This window comes from Myotis myotis, unplaced genomic scaffold (genome assembly GCF_014108235.1).
Source record: "Myotis myotis isolate mMyoMyo1 unplaced genomic scaffold, mMyoMyo1.p scaffold_m19_p_6, whole genome shotgun sequence".
Classification (NCBI taxonomy): Eukaryota; Metazoa; Chordata; class Mammalia; order Chiroptera; family Vespertilionidae; genus Myotis; species Myotis myotis.
The window spans coordinates 3,810,791-3,828,935 of NW_023416368.1; the positions used below are offsets into that span (position 1 = coordinate 3,810,791).

The following is an 18,145-nucleotide window of genomic DNA, read 5'->3' on the forward strand; positions in this document are numbered from 1 at the left end:
GAGTGGGAAGTCCATCAATGTTGGTGGGATGACCAATGATAGACCTTGTTCACCCATGTGACTTGGCTCTGTGCCGGATGTCACACCCGAGGAGCTTGGGGTGGCCAGAGATGGGGTGTGGGTGTTGTGACCAGGCTGCGCCACCGGCTCCTGAGGTTGTACAGTGGCTTTGAAGGGCAGGAGGTGAGTGGCTCTAAATCTCCGAGGCCATCCCTCCCTGTGGTCTTGATTGATTTCTGAGGTCATTTCCACAGTGTCTCAGCCAGAAGTGAGGGTAAAACTGATTTTTTTTGTGGCCTCTTGAGCTCTATGGGTCAGCCCCCCTCATGCCAGCTGGGACCCCATGTAGCCTTGTTGGTGCCGATGGACAGAAGAGACCAGACAGACCTAGAGCTGCTGTACAAGGTCTTTTCTTTGTTGTCATGTTTGGGTTGGTACATGTTAGCGTCTGCGTCATACAAAGGGGGAGCAACAGCCATGGCTTTTGGTCAGGTTCAGGGGGGCATAAGGGGTGCCCCTCCCCTCCCCCAGGCACTGACACATTTAAAGGAAGCAGAGCAACAAAGACACAGCACAGATATGGGAAAAGGATACCCCCGCATTAGCAGGATGGTCATCCTCATCAGGGCCTCACTAGGACTCCCACCTGCACCCCAGGACAGCACGAGCACCTCCCATCTCTTCACCTTGAAGAGGAGAGAGGGGAGCAGGGGACACGTGGTGAGGGGCAAATCATCAGGCCTGGGAGATGTCCCCTCATCTGAGCCAATTGGACCCCAGCCCCCTTGTGCAGTCAAGGGCCTGTGAGATCCTAGAAGGATGGAGCAACTGAGTGGTGGGGGTCAGCAACCCTGCCAGCTGGGTGCCGGGGGCTCTTGGGGCTTGGGGTCTGTCTCATTACACTCTAACCACCAACTTTTGGGTGGTTTCTTTGCCCACATGAGGGCCCTGGACTGATGTACTTCTGTTCTCTGTCTCTCTTGCCCTTTCTTTCCCCTTTCATGTATCTGTCTGCCTGCCTGTCTATCCACCCATCTGTGCATCTATCTATCTATCTATCTATCTATCTATCTATCTATCTATCTATCTATCATCTATCTATCAATCATACACACACACGGGAGGGTCTCTTGACTTCCTGCTTGTGTGTGGAGGAGACCCCATATGGCTTTGCTGGTAAGAACACCCTCTAGGACCTTCTGGAACTGGAGTGGAGGATGCCCACATCCTTGCCTGTCTCAGGTGCCTAACATGGCAAATCCAGAGAGGCCTGGTCCCTTCTCTCTGGCGGTGACCTTCCAGGCCCACAGCATGTCAGTGGCCTTCCTGGAAAGTACACATACCCACCTCGGGCAGTGCGCACTCCCCTGCATCTTGTTCTGTTCTCACCATTTACAATGATTGCTCTTCCTATATCTCTAGCTAGCGGATGTCTGCTATGTATATTGTGTGTGTGCTGAATTCTGGGGCTCCCCACCCGGCCTCCCAAGTATGTCACATGCACGTTGCCCCATTTGGGGCGACACTCTCATCCCCTCCCATCCAGTGGGACACACACATCTCCTACCCCAGGCACATCATGTGATTCTCCCTGCCCTGCTAGAGCCCTCCACACATATTTTGTCTCCTCACGACTGTGCTGCACATTGGCTGCTCTCCAGAGTCAAGTCTGTGTCAGGAATGATAGTCATCATGTTCTCCTGGACCTGAGAGTGATCACCTGGCAGTGGTTAGAGCCAGGTATGCCCCAGGCTGAAATTCTCTCCTTGCTCCCACCTCCCAAAGACCTCCAGTCCTACTGCTGGGACCAGGCTAGAGGAGTCTGGAGAGTCTGGGAGGTGTCCCAGACTAAGCCAGCCAGCCAGTCCGGAGGGCACTCACCTGTGGGAAAAGCCCCGAGCCCACTCTGGGGGTGCAGAGGGCTTCAGAAACCACCAGGATGCCCTCTGAGGCTCTGGGGTCCCTCAGGCTCACCTGAAATATCTTGTATGGCTGGGTTCCACTACTCATCTGAAGCTCCCAGGCCTCGGTCTCCACTGTCCATTTAGCATGATCTGTGCCCTGGGCCCACCTTCATGATCAGTGGGTCCCTGTCAAGGGGGAGACCTTTTTGAACACTTGGGATCCACTCCTGTGTCCAGTGGGTCTCACACACAGGGTGTGTGGAGGTCTAGGGCTCCTGGACTGGGCCCTGCCTATCTCTGCTCCAGGACCCCAGGGCTCTAGAGAATGACCATCCTGCCCAGGATAATAGACATACTCAGACAAGCAGACAGTAGGGGTGCAAGGTGGCTCCCCATCACAGACACAGGCACAGAGACAGAGACATGCCCCATGCGGGGCAGAACATGGGCACAGGGAAGGGGCGGGGGCGAGGGAGAGGGCAAATCCAGGGAGCTGGAGCTGCTGAGGCTCGGCTCCCCAGAGAAGGGACAGACCAGGTACTTTTCTGGTTCCCTAAACATATGGATTGTTTTGTCTCGTCTTTAAAGTATTGCAGTCTAACTGATATGGCTTTAACTATTGGAAATGGACAGAGAAGACACATGTCTCTCTCTGAAATAAAAGCATAAATCCACTAAAATGGAAAACCTGCAGAATGCAAACTGGGGCCAATGGGGCAGGGGCACAGGGGCAGGCAAGTCGCCCCTCCCTAGCCCCAGCTTTGGGGGTAGGCCCTGGCTGGGGCCCAGCATGGCTTCTTGGGGCACTGCCTGGATCTGTCCCAGTGGACTTGTGAAGACCTCAGGCAGGAACCCCCCAAGGGTGGAAGGACTCTAGGCCAAGGACAAGGTCTCCTGTTGAATGTGGCTATTTGTGACAAATGGTTTTGGGGCCAAGAGGAGGCATCTTACCCATATTTTTTCTCTCCAAGGGCTTGTTCTGCATACACCTGCCTTTTTAGAGCCACATACATGCACACAACAGTCTTAGCACATCTAACAACTCTCACACACATTTCTACAATATCTAACACATACCCATCACTCCTAACACACATGATGCTTTGAAAACACATGCAAATACAAGCTCACACATGCAAGCTCTCCTACACATGTGAGATGGCTAGCACACACATAGGGCACAATATCAACTCATATATACCACCTCAAACAAGCACATATACACAGGCTGCCTAACATACACAATCTCTAACACAGGGACTAACACACACTCACAGTCTCAAGACTGACTCTCTCTCTCTCTCTCTCTCTCTCTCTCTCTCTCTCTCTCTCTCTCTTTCTCTCTCTTTCTAACCATATGCACAATCTCTGGACACATAATTGCTGATGCAGTCTCTGCCATGCATATGCATGCATGCATGGACACACAATTTCCTCTCTTGTTGCTTCATGGTCCTCAGTTCTCACAAAAGTGACTGAGCAAGAGGCCTTAACAATTTGTGGTGGGAGGAACAAACACCAGTCTTCCACATCCCAGAGGAGAGTTTGTTCTTGGCCGATGAGATGAATGGACAGATGCCTTCTGTCAAGTGGGGACTGGCTTTTCCCCAAAGGCTTGGGGCTTTAGCCAGGAAGGGTCCTCCAGGGGACCATGGGGTCCTGGAAGCACATAGACAGGGCAGGGTGGTGGGAATGAGGGGTGGATAGGAATGGGGGCAGCTTGGCTGCACCAATGGGGGGGTGTCCCATGGCATGGGCCATCGCTGCCCAATGGCTCCAAGTGTTTTCTGGGGGGGCCTGGGCAGCCCCTTGTCTGGGCAATCTGGGCCCAGACTGGCAGTGGGCCCCCCAGATCTAAGTGGAGGGTGGGGGGAACAAGGAGCTACCCTACCCTGGGCCCCTCCACAGATGAGTTAAAGTCCAAAGAGGATCCATTTGGAGGGACTGGCTTTGTAGGGGCTATACCTTTTCAGGTGGTGGTCGGGGCAGGGGTACTCCTGGGTGTCACCAGGGGGAGTGAAGAAGGAGAGCCTCAGCCTCCTTCCCAGAATACAGGGGGCCTCTCAGGCTGGGCCCTCACAGGGCAGGCTTACCCTGACTCCCTTCCTCAGAGCGAGACAACCCAGAACCCCTGCCCTGACCTGGAACCCACTGGGGGTCAGAGGCCAAAGGTCAGCATGCTGGGCAGGGCTGGAATGTGTCATTACTTTGGCTGGCTGGGGACAGTGGTCCTCCTGGCAGTGGGGTGCATGAAGGAATGTATGGGGGTTACCACACTAGCATGGACCTTAGGCTTCTAGAAGGGGGCCCCAGTGCCTCCCACACTGGATAATGCCCCTGCTGGGGAATAGCTGTCTTCCCTTTTTCAAGAAACTTGGGTGTGAGGTGGGGGTTGGATACTCTGGGATGAAGGGTGTATGAGGGAGTGCTAAGGAGATGAGCCCCTAGCCAGGGACAGGTGGGCAGAGGCCAACTGAGGTTTTCCCTGTCAGAACTGAGACTTAACTGAATCAAAAGAAAAGAAGGAACCGAAAAAAAAATAGTAACAAGTGGAGTGGGGATGGGCAGGAGGGCCGGTTACTTCTTGAACATGTCCTGCAGCGGCCCGGGCAGGTATTTGAGCACCGTGTCCAGGATGCTCTCCTCCTCCTCTTCCTCCTCGTCCCCACAGCCCGCAGGGATGGCCTTCTTGGGCCGTGTCAGGCTCCCCTCGCAGGGCTGCTCCAGGGCTGCCTTCTCCTCAGCTTCCTTCTCTTCCTTCTTCTTCAGCCCATACTGGGGGGAGGGGGAGGGCAGACATGAGCATGAACAGGGCAAGGAGAGAGCTGATCTCAAGGTCATGCAGACTCAGCTGGGGCAACTCATGAGAACTCCCCCAGCCTCAGTCCTCTCATCTATAAAATGGGGATAAGGACACCTTCTTGTAGAATTATGTCTGTCCCCAGAAGTAGAGAAGCGGTGTGTGGGGTTTCCTTTAAAATCAATACCTGCTCATAATGACTTCTCTGCTCTTTTGAAATTGCCGAAATCTGAAAGTTCTCCCATATGTTTGGACCCGAATTTTGGTGACAAAACTTGACTTCAACTGATGGAAGTCTACTTATAATCTTGATTTATTGTAGTGGTGTGGCCAGACATGTATTAATCTGTTTGGCATAGGGTGGCAGTCGCAGACCCACTGGGAGTGATACCTAACAGTAACAGGTACTCAGGGCCCTATGGTACTTTTCAAAAATCCCAAAATTCTGGATTCTAAACATATTTGGTCTCAAGGGTTTTGAATAGGAGATTGCAGACCCATAGCAGCAACATTAGGGAGCACTTCCTGTGTGCACCATCATTTGTAATCACCATAGATCCTTGAGGGAAGTGTTCCTGTAACACCCATTTTTCTGATGAGAATATTGAAGCTCAGAGAGAACTAGGTCTAAGGTCAGAGCTGGGATTCAGGGGAACTTGAGGCCAGGGTTTGGGGACCCGTTGTTCCCCTGTGCCTCCTACACTCCAGGGTGGGCAGGCGGGTGGTGCTGACCTTGTCTCGGATCTGCTGCCGGACCTTCTCACGCTCGGCCTCCATGCGCGCATGCTTAGCCTTGCGCTCCTCCTCCTGCTGCCGCAGCGCCTCCTGCCGCTCCTCTTCCTTTTTCTGTGCATCTGGGTCCTTCTCCTCCTCTCCCCCCAGCATTTTCCCCATGTCCTTGGTGGCCCCTGCAGGGGAGGGGTTGGGAAGGGAGAGAATGAGGTCAGGGGTGCCCAGAGTTGGGATAGCGGTGCCTGGTGCCCCGAGGGCCTCTCCCATCTGGGTTCAGACCCTGGTTGAGGGGTTGGGCCTCACCTCCAAGGGCCTGCTTCATGACGAAGTCCATGCCTATGACTCCGGTTAGCGTGCCCTAGCCCACAGCTGAATTTGCATGCAGGGGCTCCTGGCAGGCCTGGCTGGGGAGATTTGGCAACCTGCAAAAGAGGAGTTGGGAGTTAGATGGGAGAGATCTCTGCACAGGCAGGTTGCTGGAGTTAGACAGACGGTGGCCTCATGCAAGCTCACAGGCACCATGGGGCACCATCAGTCTGAGGCCAAGACGCAATGCCCTTGAACCGTAGGTAAAGGTGCTATTTCTTGATCACTTGCTATGTACCAGGCACACATATGCTGCCAAATGGCTCAGATCCCTGTTTTATTTTATATATATTTAAATTAATTTGAGAGTAAGGGAGAGGGAGAGAGATCGAAACATCAATGATAAGAGAATCATTGATTGGTTGCCTCTTGCACTCCCCCACTGGGGATCTAGCCTACAACCCAGGCATGTGCCCTTGATTGGAATCGAACCCAGGACCCTTCAGTCCACAGGCCAACGCCCTATCCACTGAGCCAAACCGGCGAGGGCGGTTTTTAAATATATTTTTATTGATTTCAGAGAGGAAGGGAAAGGGAGAGAGAGAGAGATAGAAACATCAATGATGAAAGAGAATCATTGATCATCTGCCTCCTGCATGCCCTGTACTAGGGATTGAGCCCGCAACCTGGGCATGTGCCCTTGACTGGAATCGAACCTGGGACCCTTCAGTCTGCAGGCTGATACTCTTTCCACCGAACCAAACTGGTTAGGGCTAGATCCCTATTTTAAAACCATCTTGACTGTATTGCTTGAATTTGATTATAGTCAGGAGTCTTAGAAAGAGCCTCTCATTTGGATGCAGGCAGAGCAAGGTTCTACTAGTAATGTCACCCTCATTTCTTATTTGCTATGTGTCTTTCAGGCAAATTACTGAACCTTTTTGAGCCCCACTTTCCTCCTCTATAAGATAGAAATGGCAGTGCCTCCTTTCCCGGAGCTACTGTGGAGACCAGAGAATTCCAGCCTGGGCCACTGGATTGACCTCTAGATGGAATGAGAGTGTGCTCAGGGCCCCACAAACCAGGGCAGGTGAGGAAGTGAAAACAGCTGGCTTGGATGAATATATCCAGACTTCTGAAAATAGGCAAATGGAGAAATACATTATTTTTATTGTAGTATACATGCAAGTTTGTTGTTTATAGCTTAATATTTATTTTGAATTACACATAGGGGGTTAGAGACATGATACTCTTTTTGGGGCTTAGAACCTTTGAAGTACCAAGCATGGGGCCTTATAAGCACTCAGCTTATGTTAGTCTTCCTTCCCTCTCCCTAAATCACTGACTTTCAGTTTGATTTTATTTTTTAATTGTTATTATTTTGCCTCAGAAGATTTTCTTCAAATAAAAGCTTAATGAGAATCTCAATATGCAAAATATGTAAAAGTGGAACTATTCCAATGGTGGGGGCAGGGGTAGAGAGCCTGGAGCACCCCCTCCACCCTTGGCCTCCTTTGTACCCTGTTTCCTCCACATCCCTAAGAATTTGAACACCAGTGCTCTAACTCCTAGAGGTTTCCCTTTTATTTTAACCATTTAGTATCACTGGTTCTTTCATAGGCAAAGCCGCCATAAATCTCCTTTTGGGTGTGAATGGGACATCTGTGAGCTGCCCAAAGTGTGATGTGGCTTGATGGTCAATTAAGGGCAGAATGACTTCCCAAGGCCTTTCATCCCACACAGCCTTGGGGTCTTTGTGTTTTGCTAGAAGGAAAAAGGGTCCTGTGAAATGGTGGCAGAGAAGCCAGACCAGATACTGAAACCAGGTGGAGTTCAAGGTCACTTGGTTTTCAGTTGCTGATGGATTTCCCTCATTTCTTTCAAAACGAGAAAACATATTGTCAGAGTGAGATCTTTCCATAAAATGGGGCCTGAGAGTCTATTTGAGATGTCTACGTGGTCAGACCACCTGAGAAGTTGGTTGTTTTGAGAAGGGAAAATCATGATGGAGCAGAAAAAGTCCCCACGGGCTTTGGCATCAGACACACCGGCTCCAGTACTGACTGGGTCCCTGGGAAAGCTTCATTGTGTTCCCTACAAAATGGGGTATGTTGAGGCTGCCCTTCTACTGGTGTTTGAAGGAGAAGACAAGAACCTGGCCCAGTGCCTGGTGTGTGGGAACTCATTAATATTAGCCACTGCTGACTGCATGTTGACGAGGACACACCCAAACGGACCAGCACTTGTAGGAAATGCAAGAGAACCCACCCTGACCCAACATTCTGAGTTTGAAGATTGCTCAGCTCAGTCTATCAAGGTGGTTTCGTTTGGTTCCAAACATTGTAAAGAGACTGCATTTCTAAGAACAGGGAAAAAACACACAACTTAAACATTGAATGGTTCCAGGAACCATTGCGTTCCTCCTCCTGTGTTTACACGCTGCTCAAGGAATTGCAGGTGGTGGTGGAAGACACAGGACTCTAATTCGAGATGTTTCAAATCGGTTGGCAGGGCACCTGGACTTTAGTTCCAGCCTCCTCCCTAAGTTGCTGCTTTGGCACGTCTCTCATGACCAGGTGCTCCTTCTGAGCCCTTTCCCGGGCACTTCTGTTCTAAAGTATTTGCACTGCTGGCCACTCCACCGTATCCTTAAACCCCTCTGCTCTCTTGGTTCTGTTATTCTTCTCCCCCCCCCCCATCTCCTACTGCTCTCTCTCCTCTACTTCTCTATTTTCCTTTCACTTCTGTCCCCTCTTCTCTCTGTCCTTTGCTGTCTCCTCTTCTTCCTCTTGTGTCTTCAATGAAGATGTTCTCAGGACTCTGGACTTAGCCTTTTTCCCCTAGGGAAAAATGATCCTTTCCAGGGGCTTTAATAATCTCTGATACTGATGATACCTAGATGTTTTTTCTGGGCACTGCTCAGACTCAACATGCTATCTTTCTACACCAAACCGTCTCCCTCTCCAGACTCCCCTGTTTCCATTCATTCATTCATTCATTCATTCATTCATTCATTCAGCAAACACTGATTACTACCCCTCACCCCCAGTATGCAGTGTATCCACTCAAGGGCTGAGTCTTCTCCATGCTTATGTCCATATTGCTCTAGGTGCGTCTACTCCGGGACTGCTGGGATTACTTAACCAGGCTCCTGGGGTCCTCCCCAGAGCTTGTTGCCCACTCCCAGTATGGTCCTCTCAGCTCTTAAGCAGTGTCTTGTTCACCCTGTCAAGACTTTCCTAACCAATATCTCAAGGCCCAATGTCCTCTTATACCATCCCGTTCAGCAGGTGACCTTCCTCCACACTTCATGTGATGCAGGGGAAGGCTCTGTGAGCTTTGGGGTCAGGCATTCCTGACAGGGATCCTCAATCTGCTACTTTTTAGCTGAGTGATAATGAGTAATTGACTTAACATCTCTGAGTCTCAGTCTTTGTTATAAAGTGAGGATTATAATGCCACTTTGAAAGGTTAGAACAAACCTAAGGAATGTGTTGGCACATGATGGAGGCTCAGTAAATGGTGGCTGTTATCATTATCAAAATGATTAATGCCAGCTAGTGTGAGCGCCTGTGACTTCCCCTCCTCCTAGCTCCTGAGGAAGAGGACCCCTCCTTCCCTGGGAGCCAACCCATTGGCCTTCACTCCAGATTTTCTCTCTTCGCACCTCCTCCTCGATCCATTCATCACTCCCTGTCTCTCACATCTCTAACCGCTCTCCTTAGGTCTTTTATTCCCTCCTTCTCCAACTCTTGCCCTGACCCCATCCTTTTCTTAATTGCTGCCCTCTTACTTCATGGCGAGAGTTTTTACCTAGTGTCTCTGCTTCTTCACCTCCCATTTAAGCCCTACAGCTCTGTGAGATCTGGGATTTGCTGCTTCTGCAGTGCCACCCAAACTACCCTAGTCAGATTTGCCAGAGGCTGCCTAACCGCCAGACCCAGGAGTGTTTTCACAGCCCTGGTCCTCCTCCATCCCTGTGTAGCATCAGATGCTGGAGATGACCCCTACCTGCCCCTGCCCCCCAGGTTTTTTCTGCCTTCTTGAACTTCCCGAATTCCATGACACAGCACTCTGTGGTCTTCTTATCAGACAGGTTCTCTCTCTCTCCTTTCCTGACTCCTGTCCTTTCAGACAGCAATTTTCAACCTCTTTCATCTCCTGGCTACATAAACTAATTACTAAAATTCTGGGCACTTCAGAAAAAATATTTTTTTTGCCAATCTGACAAAAAAAAAATAGGTGTAATTTTGATTCATTCACACCAGATGGCTGTTGTTGTGTTGGCTGTTGTCATTTTTTGTTTCACAATCTAAGGGAAAAGAGGTCCGTGCCCCTGACTAAATAGGCAGGTATTGCATATTTTAAACATTCTTGCAGCTCACCAGTGTGCAGTGGCATGCTAGTTGAAAATCGCTGCTTTAAAATGTAGCTGTTCATTAGGGAATCTCTCTTCTTTTCCCCTCCTACTGCCCCTCCCTCCCCCACTATTTCCTTTGGGAATCTGACCTACTCTTATCGGTTTATGTCCTTTTATAGCCACAGATTGATTCCTCACCCCCATCTCATCCTCCTCCCTTTACCCACTCTCCTTAAACCTGCACATTTAACTCTTGGCTGGGTATTGTCACATGGATAATCTCAATTTATCCTGTCCAGGGAGCAGTCTCATCCTTGCCTCCCCCACCCAACTATCTTCTCCTCCAGCATGCTTGGTTACACTTGCCTCAACTGAAAACTCTAGACTCAGTGACTTCTTCATTTATTCACTCACACACTCACTCACACTATAAATATTCTTTGAGCACCTGCTCTCTGCCAGGCATTGTTCTGGGTGCTGAGGCTGTGGCAGGGCACAAGGGAGTCCCAGCCTTTGCTGTCACAGCATTCAGCCGGCTGGGGAGGCAGACACTGGACAAAGACCACACAAGGAATTGGTGAGTTACAAATGGGATGGGTGCTGAGGGAGAAGTCCGGAGACTGTAGCTTCACAATCTGTGTTCACACCCTCCTCTCTCCTGTGGCTGCTATAATGCCTTGGTTGGGGCCTCAAGGCTCTGGATTTGTGCATACATTTAAACTGTCTCTCCTCCAGCTCTCATCCATCCTCCACATGACCGTCCGATTAATCTTTCTAAAGGGCAGGTCTGCTCATGCAAACACACCCTGCCATGGCTCCACACGACCTGTTAAACCAATCAGAGTCCTTGTGCTGACCTTCAAGTCCAGCACAGTCTAGCACCTGCCTGCTTTGCCATTCGTTTCCCACACCTTGCATGTGGCTCTGCCTCAGCTGTGCCCCAACACAGAGTATGCTTTCTAAACCCTGGGGCATTTGTTCTTGCTGTTTCCACAGCCTTGAAACCTCTTAACCTCATCTCTGCCAGTTCAAATCCTGGTTCCACTACTTATAAGTGACCTTAAGCAAGTGATTTAATCTTTTCTCCTTTGTAAAATGGAGACAATAACACCTATGCCCAAGGCATGTTGTGAACATTAAAGGAGATAATGCAGTGTTTGGCACATAGTAAGTGCTCAGTACATATTGGCTGTCATCACCATCGTTATCATCATTGTCATCATCATCATCATCATCAGCAGTACTCATTTTCTTTTTTTTCCTTTTTTTTTAAAAATATATTTTATTGATTTTTTACAGAGAGGAAGGGAGAGAGATAGAGAGTTAGAAACATCGATGAGAGAGAAACATCGATCAGCTGCCTCATGCACGCTCCCCACTGGGGAAGTGCCCGCAACCCAGGTACATGCCCTTGACCGGAATCGAACCTGGGACCTTTCAGTCCGCAGGCCGACGCTCTATCCACTGAGCCAAACCGGTTTTGGCAGCAGTACTCATTTTCAAAGATGCCTCTAATTGTCACTCCTTCCATGAAATTTCCTGGGTATCCTCAATGAGATATGATGACGTCTTCCCCTGTACTTGCTAGGGCAGCCTTGACTACCTCCAGCTCGTGCCCTCTGCCCAGTTATGTGTCTTTCTCTTCCCGGTCCCTCTGGGCTCCTCCCTGTATCTTGTGCATTTTTCCAATCCCAGTGTCTGCAGCATCTCCTGGTTCGTGGTGGAGCCAGCTGGATTGAATTTAATGTTCTGTGTCAGCAAGTATGTGATGATGTACGCGTTCGAGGTATGATCTGCATTCTGACTCTGAACTTAGGCAGCGTGTGTGCGCGCGTGGGCGTGTGCGGGCGTGTGTGTAGGGATTTGCCATATGCCTGTAGGAGTGCGGAGGTCCAGCAGGTTGTGTGCAGTTGAGGATTTCGTCTAGACCGCCAGGAGGCGCTCCTCAGCGGTTCTGCGGGAAGCTTTGGTTTATCCCGCTGCTGGAAGGGTGGTGGTGGGGATGCTGGGCCGGGGGAGGGGAGGCAGAGCAGGGGGTGGGGAAGGGCAGCTGCAGCACCCGGTTTCTTGCCTTCAGCATGCCCTGGACCCAGATCGCATCTGCAGCTTCTCCCTGACTCCCTCCCAGCGGGTCCCAGCCCTTCCCAGCCTGAAGGCTGAGGAGGCACCTGCCTCCTGAGCCCCAGCCCTGTTTAGGAACTGGGCTCCTGCCACCTGACAAGTAGACGTGAGGCACCTGCAGTGTGTGTCCTTGTAGTTGTTTTTCTGTTTTTTGTTTGTTTGTTTGTTTTTTAATGGCTCAAGTCCAGGCTACTAGTATATTCACTGAAACTCAATTCAACACTCATTTGCTTTTTTGCCACCCTCAGCTAATAGGGATTGTCCGTCTATCCCCACCCTACCCCAAGCCCCTGGAAGGAAACACTGGGGGAGGGGAAGGGGCAGTGGAGAATGGAAGGGGGTAGGGCACCTGCTCCGGGAGAAGAGCAGAAGTGGCTGGGGCTTTGAGGCCCCCCTGCCCCCCGCCAGAATAGGGAACAGGAACCCTAGCGCCCCTCTCACAGACCAACATAGCCAGCACCTCTGCCCAGCTCTCCATAGGCCACCGAGAGTGCCCCTCCCCCAACACATAGCTCCAACCTCAAGACCCAGCCAGGTCTCAAACTTTGCCAGGGGAGGGGGCAGAGTGGGGCAGGCGACGGCATAAAAGAGATTCTCCCTAATGACCCTAGGCGGCTTGCTGTGCTGCCCAAACCTGCGTGCCTCCTCTGAGAACAAATAGTCCCTTTGGTCCCCCACCCCCAAACGGTGGTTAGGCTCTCCCCTCCTCTTTGGTCTCTCTGCTCCTCTCCCGCCGACCTCTGACTCACTCCGGGAGCCCGAACTGTACCCCACGGGGGCGGCTTCCTCCTCTGGGGCGAAGAGGGCCCTGTCAGGCTCTCGCTAAGTAGCTTGGATCGAGATCCCCACCCCCACCCCAGCTCGAAGTTGTTCTCTGGGTTCAGACTTGAGTCTCCCATTGCCCTCGGGGCGGTCCTGACTCCCCAGGAGCTGGGCTGTTTGGAGCTTCTGCCCATGGCGGGGGCGCTCCTGGGGGCGGGAAGGGGGCCCATACCTTTTCCCAGTTTATGCGGCTTCACTCCCTTTCAGCCTGCTCGCTCCCCCCTCGCAGGGAGCTGTCCTTTCAGCACCACGGCCAGCGGCCAGCGGCCAGCGCGCCCCGGGAAGGTGCTTGCTACTGCCATGCAGCCTCCCAATCCTGCGCCCGAGCAGTCTTGGGGTTCTGTACCCCCAAAGCAATAATCCCCAGCCTCCCGGGATGCCCTGCGGCCTCGAGATGAGAGCCGGGACCCTGTTGCCCACAGCCCGGCTCCGCCCTCCCGGCCCATGGCCAGCACCGACCTGGCGGTCCCTGCGACCGTCTGAGCCACTGCAGGGCTCCGGCTGGACTCAGCGAGGCGGGTGCTTCTGCTATTCCAGCTCCCGCCGCTTCGCAGCCTCGTGCAACTCCGCCTGGCGAGCTGGGGCCGCTGCTGCTGCCGGAGACGCCCTCCAATCAGGCCCCTCAGCCAGGCCCTGACGTGCTACCGCTCCCCTTTCAGATGGGAAATTCAAATCTCTCTCCCTCTCTCTCCTCTCATCCTCTCTTTCTCTTCTCTCCCCCCTCTCCCCCCTCCTTCCTCCCCCTCCCTTTCCCATTTCCCCTGCTTTTCCCCTCTCTCTTCTCCCTCCACTCCCCTTTGTTCTCTACCTTTGCCTGCCCTCCTCTCCTTGCCAATCCCCCCTGCTGCCACCTGTCCTGGCCACATGTCTTAGGACCACAAACTAGCTGCTTTAATGCCCTGAGGGGCAGTGGGAGCAAGGGGATGGAGGAAGGGTTCTTTAAAGCAGAACTCAAAGGCCATCTGTGCAGGAAAGCCCTCCTTGACTCCGCCAGGTGGAATTGGGCGCACTTTCCTCACAGTTCCCACCCCCCTGAGACACACTCTGGTTCCAGGAGCCCCTGTTCCTCTGTTTGCACGCCTCTTTCCTACAGGACAGGATTGCCACCAGATCATCTCTGAGCCTCTCAGTACAGGGTCCCACTACATGGGCACTCAGTGAACATTGCTGAATACTGGTCAGGCCCCCATAGGGGTGAGGAGCCCTCCACATGGACCCCGAGGTTGAAGACAACTGCAGCATTGCAGTGGACCGTGAGCAAGCCCCGCCCTTCTAGATCTGCTATCCTGTGAAGAATAAGGAACCCTTTGGGAAACTTTATTCTGGAAGGCCATTTCCTTCTCTCCTAGGCCCAGGGAAGAAAAGGGGACTCCAGGTGGCAGGGCAACATCTTCCCCCACCCTTGGCCTTTCCTCCTCCTCTCCCACTCTTTTTGTTTGTTTGTTTGATTTACTACTGTCTCATAATGAGCCTTTCCATCCCACCTGCCATCTTTTGGCTCTAAAATGAGTCTTTTAATCCAGTCGGATGTGTAGGAAAATGGCTTTGGAGAGGAGGGCCTTGGCCCAGGACTTTAAAAGATTTGCAAGAGATTGCGCATCAGTCAGGGTAATGCCAGAGTGGAGATGATTTCTGCGTTGTAAGGGGATGGCTTTTTTCCAAGGAGGGAGCGGCAAGAGCTGCAGAGGACCGGACCTGGGAGAGGAAGGAGGCATGCTTTTGTTCCAGTGAGCGGGGACTGTTCCTTTGTCCATGTTCACAGCAGAGGCCTCAAAGTAGGAAACCCCCTCCCCACAAGTCAGAGGCCATTGGTAGACCCCCTTCCTCACCTGCAGAGTCTCTTCTGAAGCTCATCTCTGTTCTCCCCTTACAGGCTTTGGGCTGGTATAGGGAAGGTCCTTCCTTTATGTCTGAGTGCCCTGCTTGGCACCATGTTGGGCCATTGGCATACTCATTCTTGATTTTTCTTCCCTTTCCTGTGGCAGACACTAATGGAGGGGGGCAGAGGGGAGAGTGTTTGGTTAGAATGACAGATTTGGCACTAATGCCTGAGGGGAGTTCTGGGCAGGGAGATCTGACATTCTGCCATTTCAGGAGCCACAGTCCTCCCTCCTTCCTTCTTTCTCTCTGTTCTTCTAGAATGGGATCTGGCCGGGAGCCTGTAGTTACAATTGGGGTTTTTCCACAACAGACATTGCCTTTGACATGGATGTCAATCAAGCTGGGCTAAAAACCCAACTTAACTTTCAGAAAAATATGGAGCTCAGTTCTGGGCACCACAATTTAAGATAGAATTTGATAAGATCAAGGCTGTTAGAAGAGAAGGGGGTAGTTTGGTGTGGGCTCTGGACAGGTCAGATGAGGGAAGGTTGAAAGATCCGAGGATGTCTCCCCTGAAGGAGGGAGTACTGAAGGGGGATTAGCCCTCTTTGGGCTGGCAGGTCTTGCTCAATTTGTAATACTAGCACTTATGGTGCCTGGCGAAGTAGGTGCTAAGGATATGCTTGTTGGAAGAATGAATGACCATTGAAAAGGAAGAAGAGTACTATTGTTTTTGCTGGTGCTGAAGACAGAATTAGGGCAATGGGGGAAAGGTAAAGGGAGCAGACAGATGCTCTAAAGACCGTCTACCAATTGCAGCTGTCCAGCCATAGTATGAGGTGCCTCATGCGAGGTGGTGAGTTCCCCAGCCCTGGATGATGGCAGTTGGGTGACAGGTGACAGCTAAAACCCCCTTTGAACCCAAGTTTCTATGAGTCTATTAAAACTGCATGAGCTGACATGAATCATATCTAGCTGCAGAAAATCTTACTGATGAATGAAAAGACAGTCAAGTTGTGGTGGCTTCATCCCTATTGAATGATTAGGGTAAATCATGACACATTAGCTATTGGTGCTTCCTGTCAAGAAAAGGTGGTGGAGAGATGAGTACTTGCTCCTTGTTCAGTGTTACCAGTTTGGACATGGTCCCCAAATGCTCTGTTATCACTGCAGAAAAGTTGCTAAATATTATAAGCATTTCCTAGTGATTATAATACTACTAATCAAAGCAACCAACTGGGCCCCCAGTATATCTCAGGAGCTCGTTTTGGTGCTTTGCATAAATTACATCTTTCCTTTAGTTCACACAAACCCCTATTTTCAAGATGGGGAAGACAAGGTCCAGGGTAATACAGTGAGTCTTGGGCAGAGCCAGGATGCCAGCCCGGGCCTGCCTGTCACCGCACGCTGGGGTCCTTCCACCACACAAGTCTGCTCCTCTTCTGACACATCCCACAGCCTATGGAAATGTAACTTTTGCTCTGCAGATATTTTTTTACATTGACATTTACAGTCTTTCCTATCTCCAGTTTCTCACTAAAAAAAAAATAAAAAAATGAATTCACACCCAGATCAGGGTCCTCATGTCATATGGGTTGTCAGCATTTTCTTCAATCTCCTGCATCTTTAATCCAGCCAGCTGCCAGTCACCTCCCCCACCCTGGCCTCCGGTCCTTGCAGAGCCTGCTCTCTGGACAGCTAAGAGTCACCTGGTAAAATATGGATATGGCTCTGCTTAAGGTGGCTTACCCTGGCTGCTGCTGCTGAATTTCTTCTTTTATTTATGAGTTCTCTGATAAGATTTGAACAGATTTTTAAAATGATATGTACATGCCTTGAATGTTCACTAGGCAGCCAATCAAGAAAGCTAATGTCAGTACTTTGTGTGGGGATCGAGGAACAGCGTGTGACGAATGACAACTGTCACAGACCGTAAATTTGGTGATCAGTGAGAAGGGCACTCGTCCAAAGGTCGGCCAGTTTCTTCCTGCAACTGCTTCAGTCCAAAGGGCACTCTGGATGCCACTCAGGAGGCCAGGAGGCATCTAGGAAGCGCTGGCTGCCAGCCCTGATCTGGAGCCTGCTGGCTGGGCCCCACCTCAGCTGGTGGGTGCAGGGAGACATCTGAAAGCTCCCAGTGCCAACTCCACATCCTGCTATTTTAGCGTGAGCCTGAAAGGGCAGAGTTGCCCTTGGTTTGATGGGGTGGCCATGTGCCCCAGACAGAAACAGAGCTGTGGGACGGTGCACAGGGAAGGGCCCTCGGCCACCTGGCTCATCTGGTGAGTGGCCTCCCCTCTTGTCACCGATAATGGCCAGGGTGCCATCACTGTCAGGGTGTGCGGTTAGGATCCCAGTCATTCTCACAGCATGGAGGCAGTGGTGCATGTGTGTGGGACCATGCAGGGAGTGATGGAACCATGGGAGAGGGCACTAGGTGCTAGCAGGGCAGGTGTGGGTCTGCGCCATGTGACTCAGTGTGTGGTGGTGGCGTGTCCCTCCTGATGGGAAGTGACTCTGCTGGAAGTGTATTGTTTGTGGTAGTGTGCAGCTAAGTGGGTTATCGTTACAGTGGAATATGTCAGTGGCGTTGTGCGATGGTTTGGGTGTAAGGCAAGGGTACCACATACAGTGTGCATGCTGTGCAGTGTACAACCACAGAAGGTGGCATTTACATTGACTGTGCCAGACGCAAAGGCTCTGGGGACATGACACCATTTCTGTGTAATGGTGTACATCTAACTGTTGCTGACAACAAGAGATGACGCGGGTGATATAGGATGTTACCGTTAGTATGAAATGGTGCCCCCATTGGTGGTAAGTGCGCAGATGTGTGTTACAATGGGCTGGCACATATGTCATTGTCATTATGTGGGGCAGCAGGGTGTATGTGTGCAGCCAGGAGTGTGTCCTCACCTGTGTGTAAGGCACGGAGGCTAAGTGTGTCAGTGAGAGTGACTAACCCTCCTCTTCCATTCTCCCCGCGCCAGACAGGCCTATGGCAACCCAACCTGCTAGCTCCTGGCCTACCTGGCAAGCTACCGAAATCTTGGATTCTCTATTCTCTACTTTTGTTTTTCAGAAAAGGGTCCCAAGTTCCCATCCAAACCCTGACTCATAGGGGACGCATGGAAGGTGTGTGTGGGAACTTCCCGAGGAGCTCCTCTCAATCACAGAACCCTACCCTACCCAGAACCCCTCCCCAGCCCGCACCCACCCACCAGTTCCTCAGAGGTCCTCTGCCACCCTTCATCCTGTCCCCACATGCCAGCTCCAGGC

At 51.5% G+C, this 18,145-nt stretch overlaps 1 protein-coding gene across 3 annotated transcripts in view; it reads right to left on the reverse strand.

Moving 5' to 3' along the window:
* Positions 1-374: 374 nt before the first annotated feature.
* CPLX2 (complexin 2) overlaps positions 375-18,145 on the reverse strand; it is a 71,326-nt gene continuing 53,555 nt past the window's right edge. Inside the window, exons 1-4 of one of the 3 annotated variants that reach the window (XM_036315239.1) lie at positions 13,505-13,641; positions 5,740-5,858; positions 5,437-5,612; positions 375-4,679 (exon numbers count right to left, since the gene is read on the reverse strand). In XM_036315239.1, coding sequence (XP_036171132.1) covers positions 4,482-4,679; positions 5,437-5,612; positions 5,740-5,770 — 405 coding nt within the window. In that variant the 5' untranslated portion in view covers positions 5,771-5,858; positions 13,505-13,641 and the 3' untranslated portion in view covers positions 375-4,481. Of the gene's footprint in view, positions 4,680-5,436; positions 5,613-5,739; positions 5,859-13,217; positions 13,329-13,504; positions 13,642-18,145 lie in introns of those variants that run through there. The other 2 variants (XM_036315241.1, XM_036315240.1) reach the window with 2 other exon arrangements.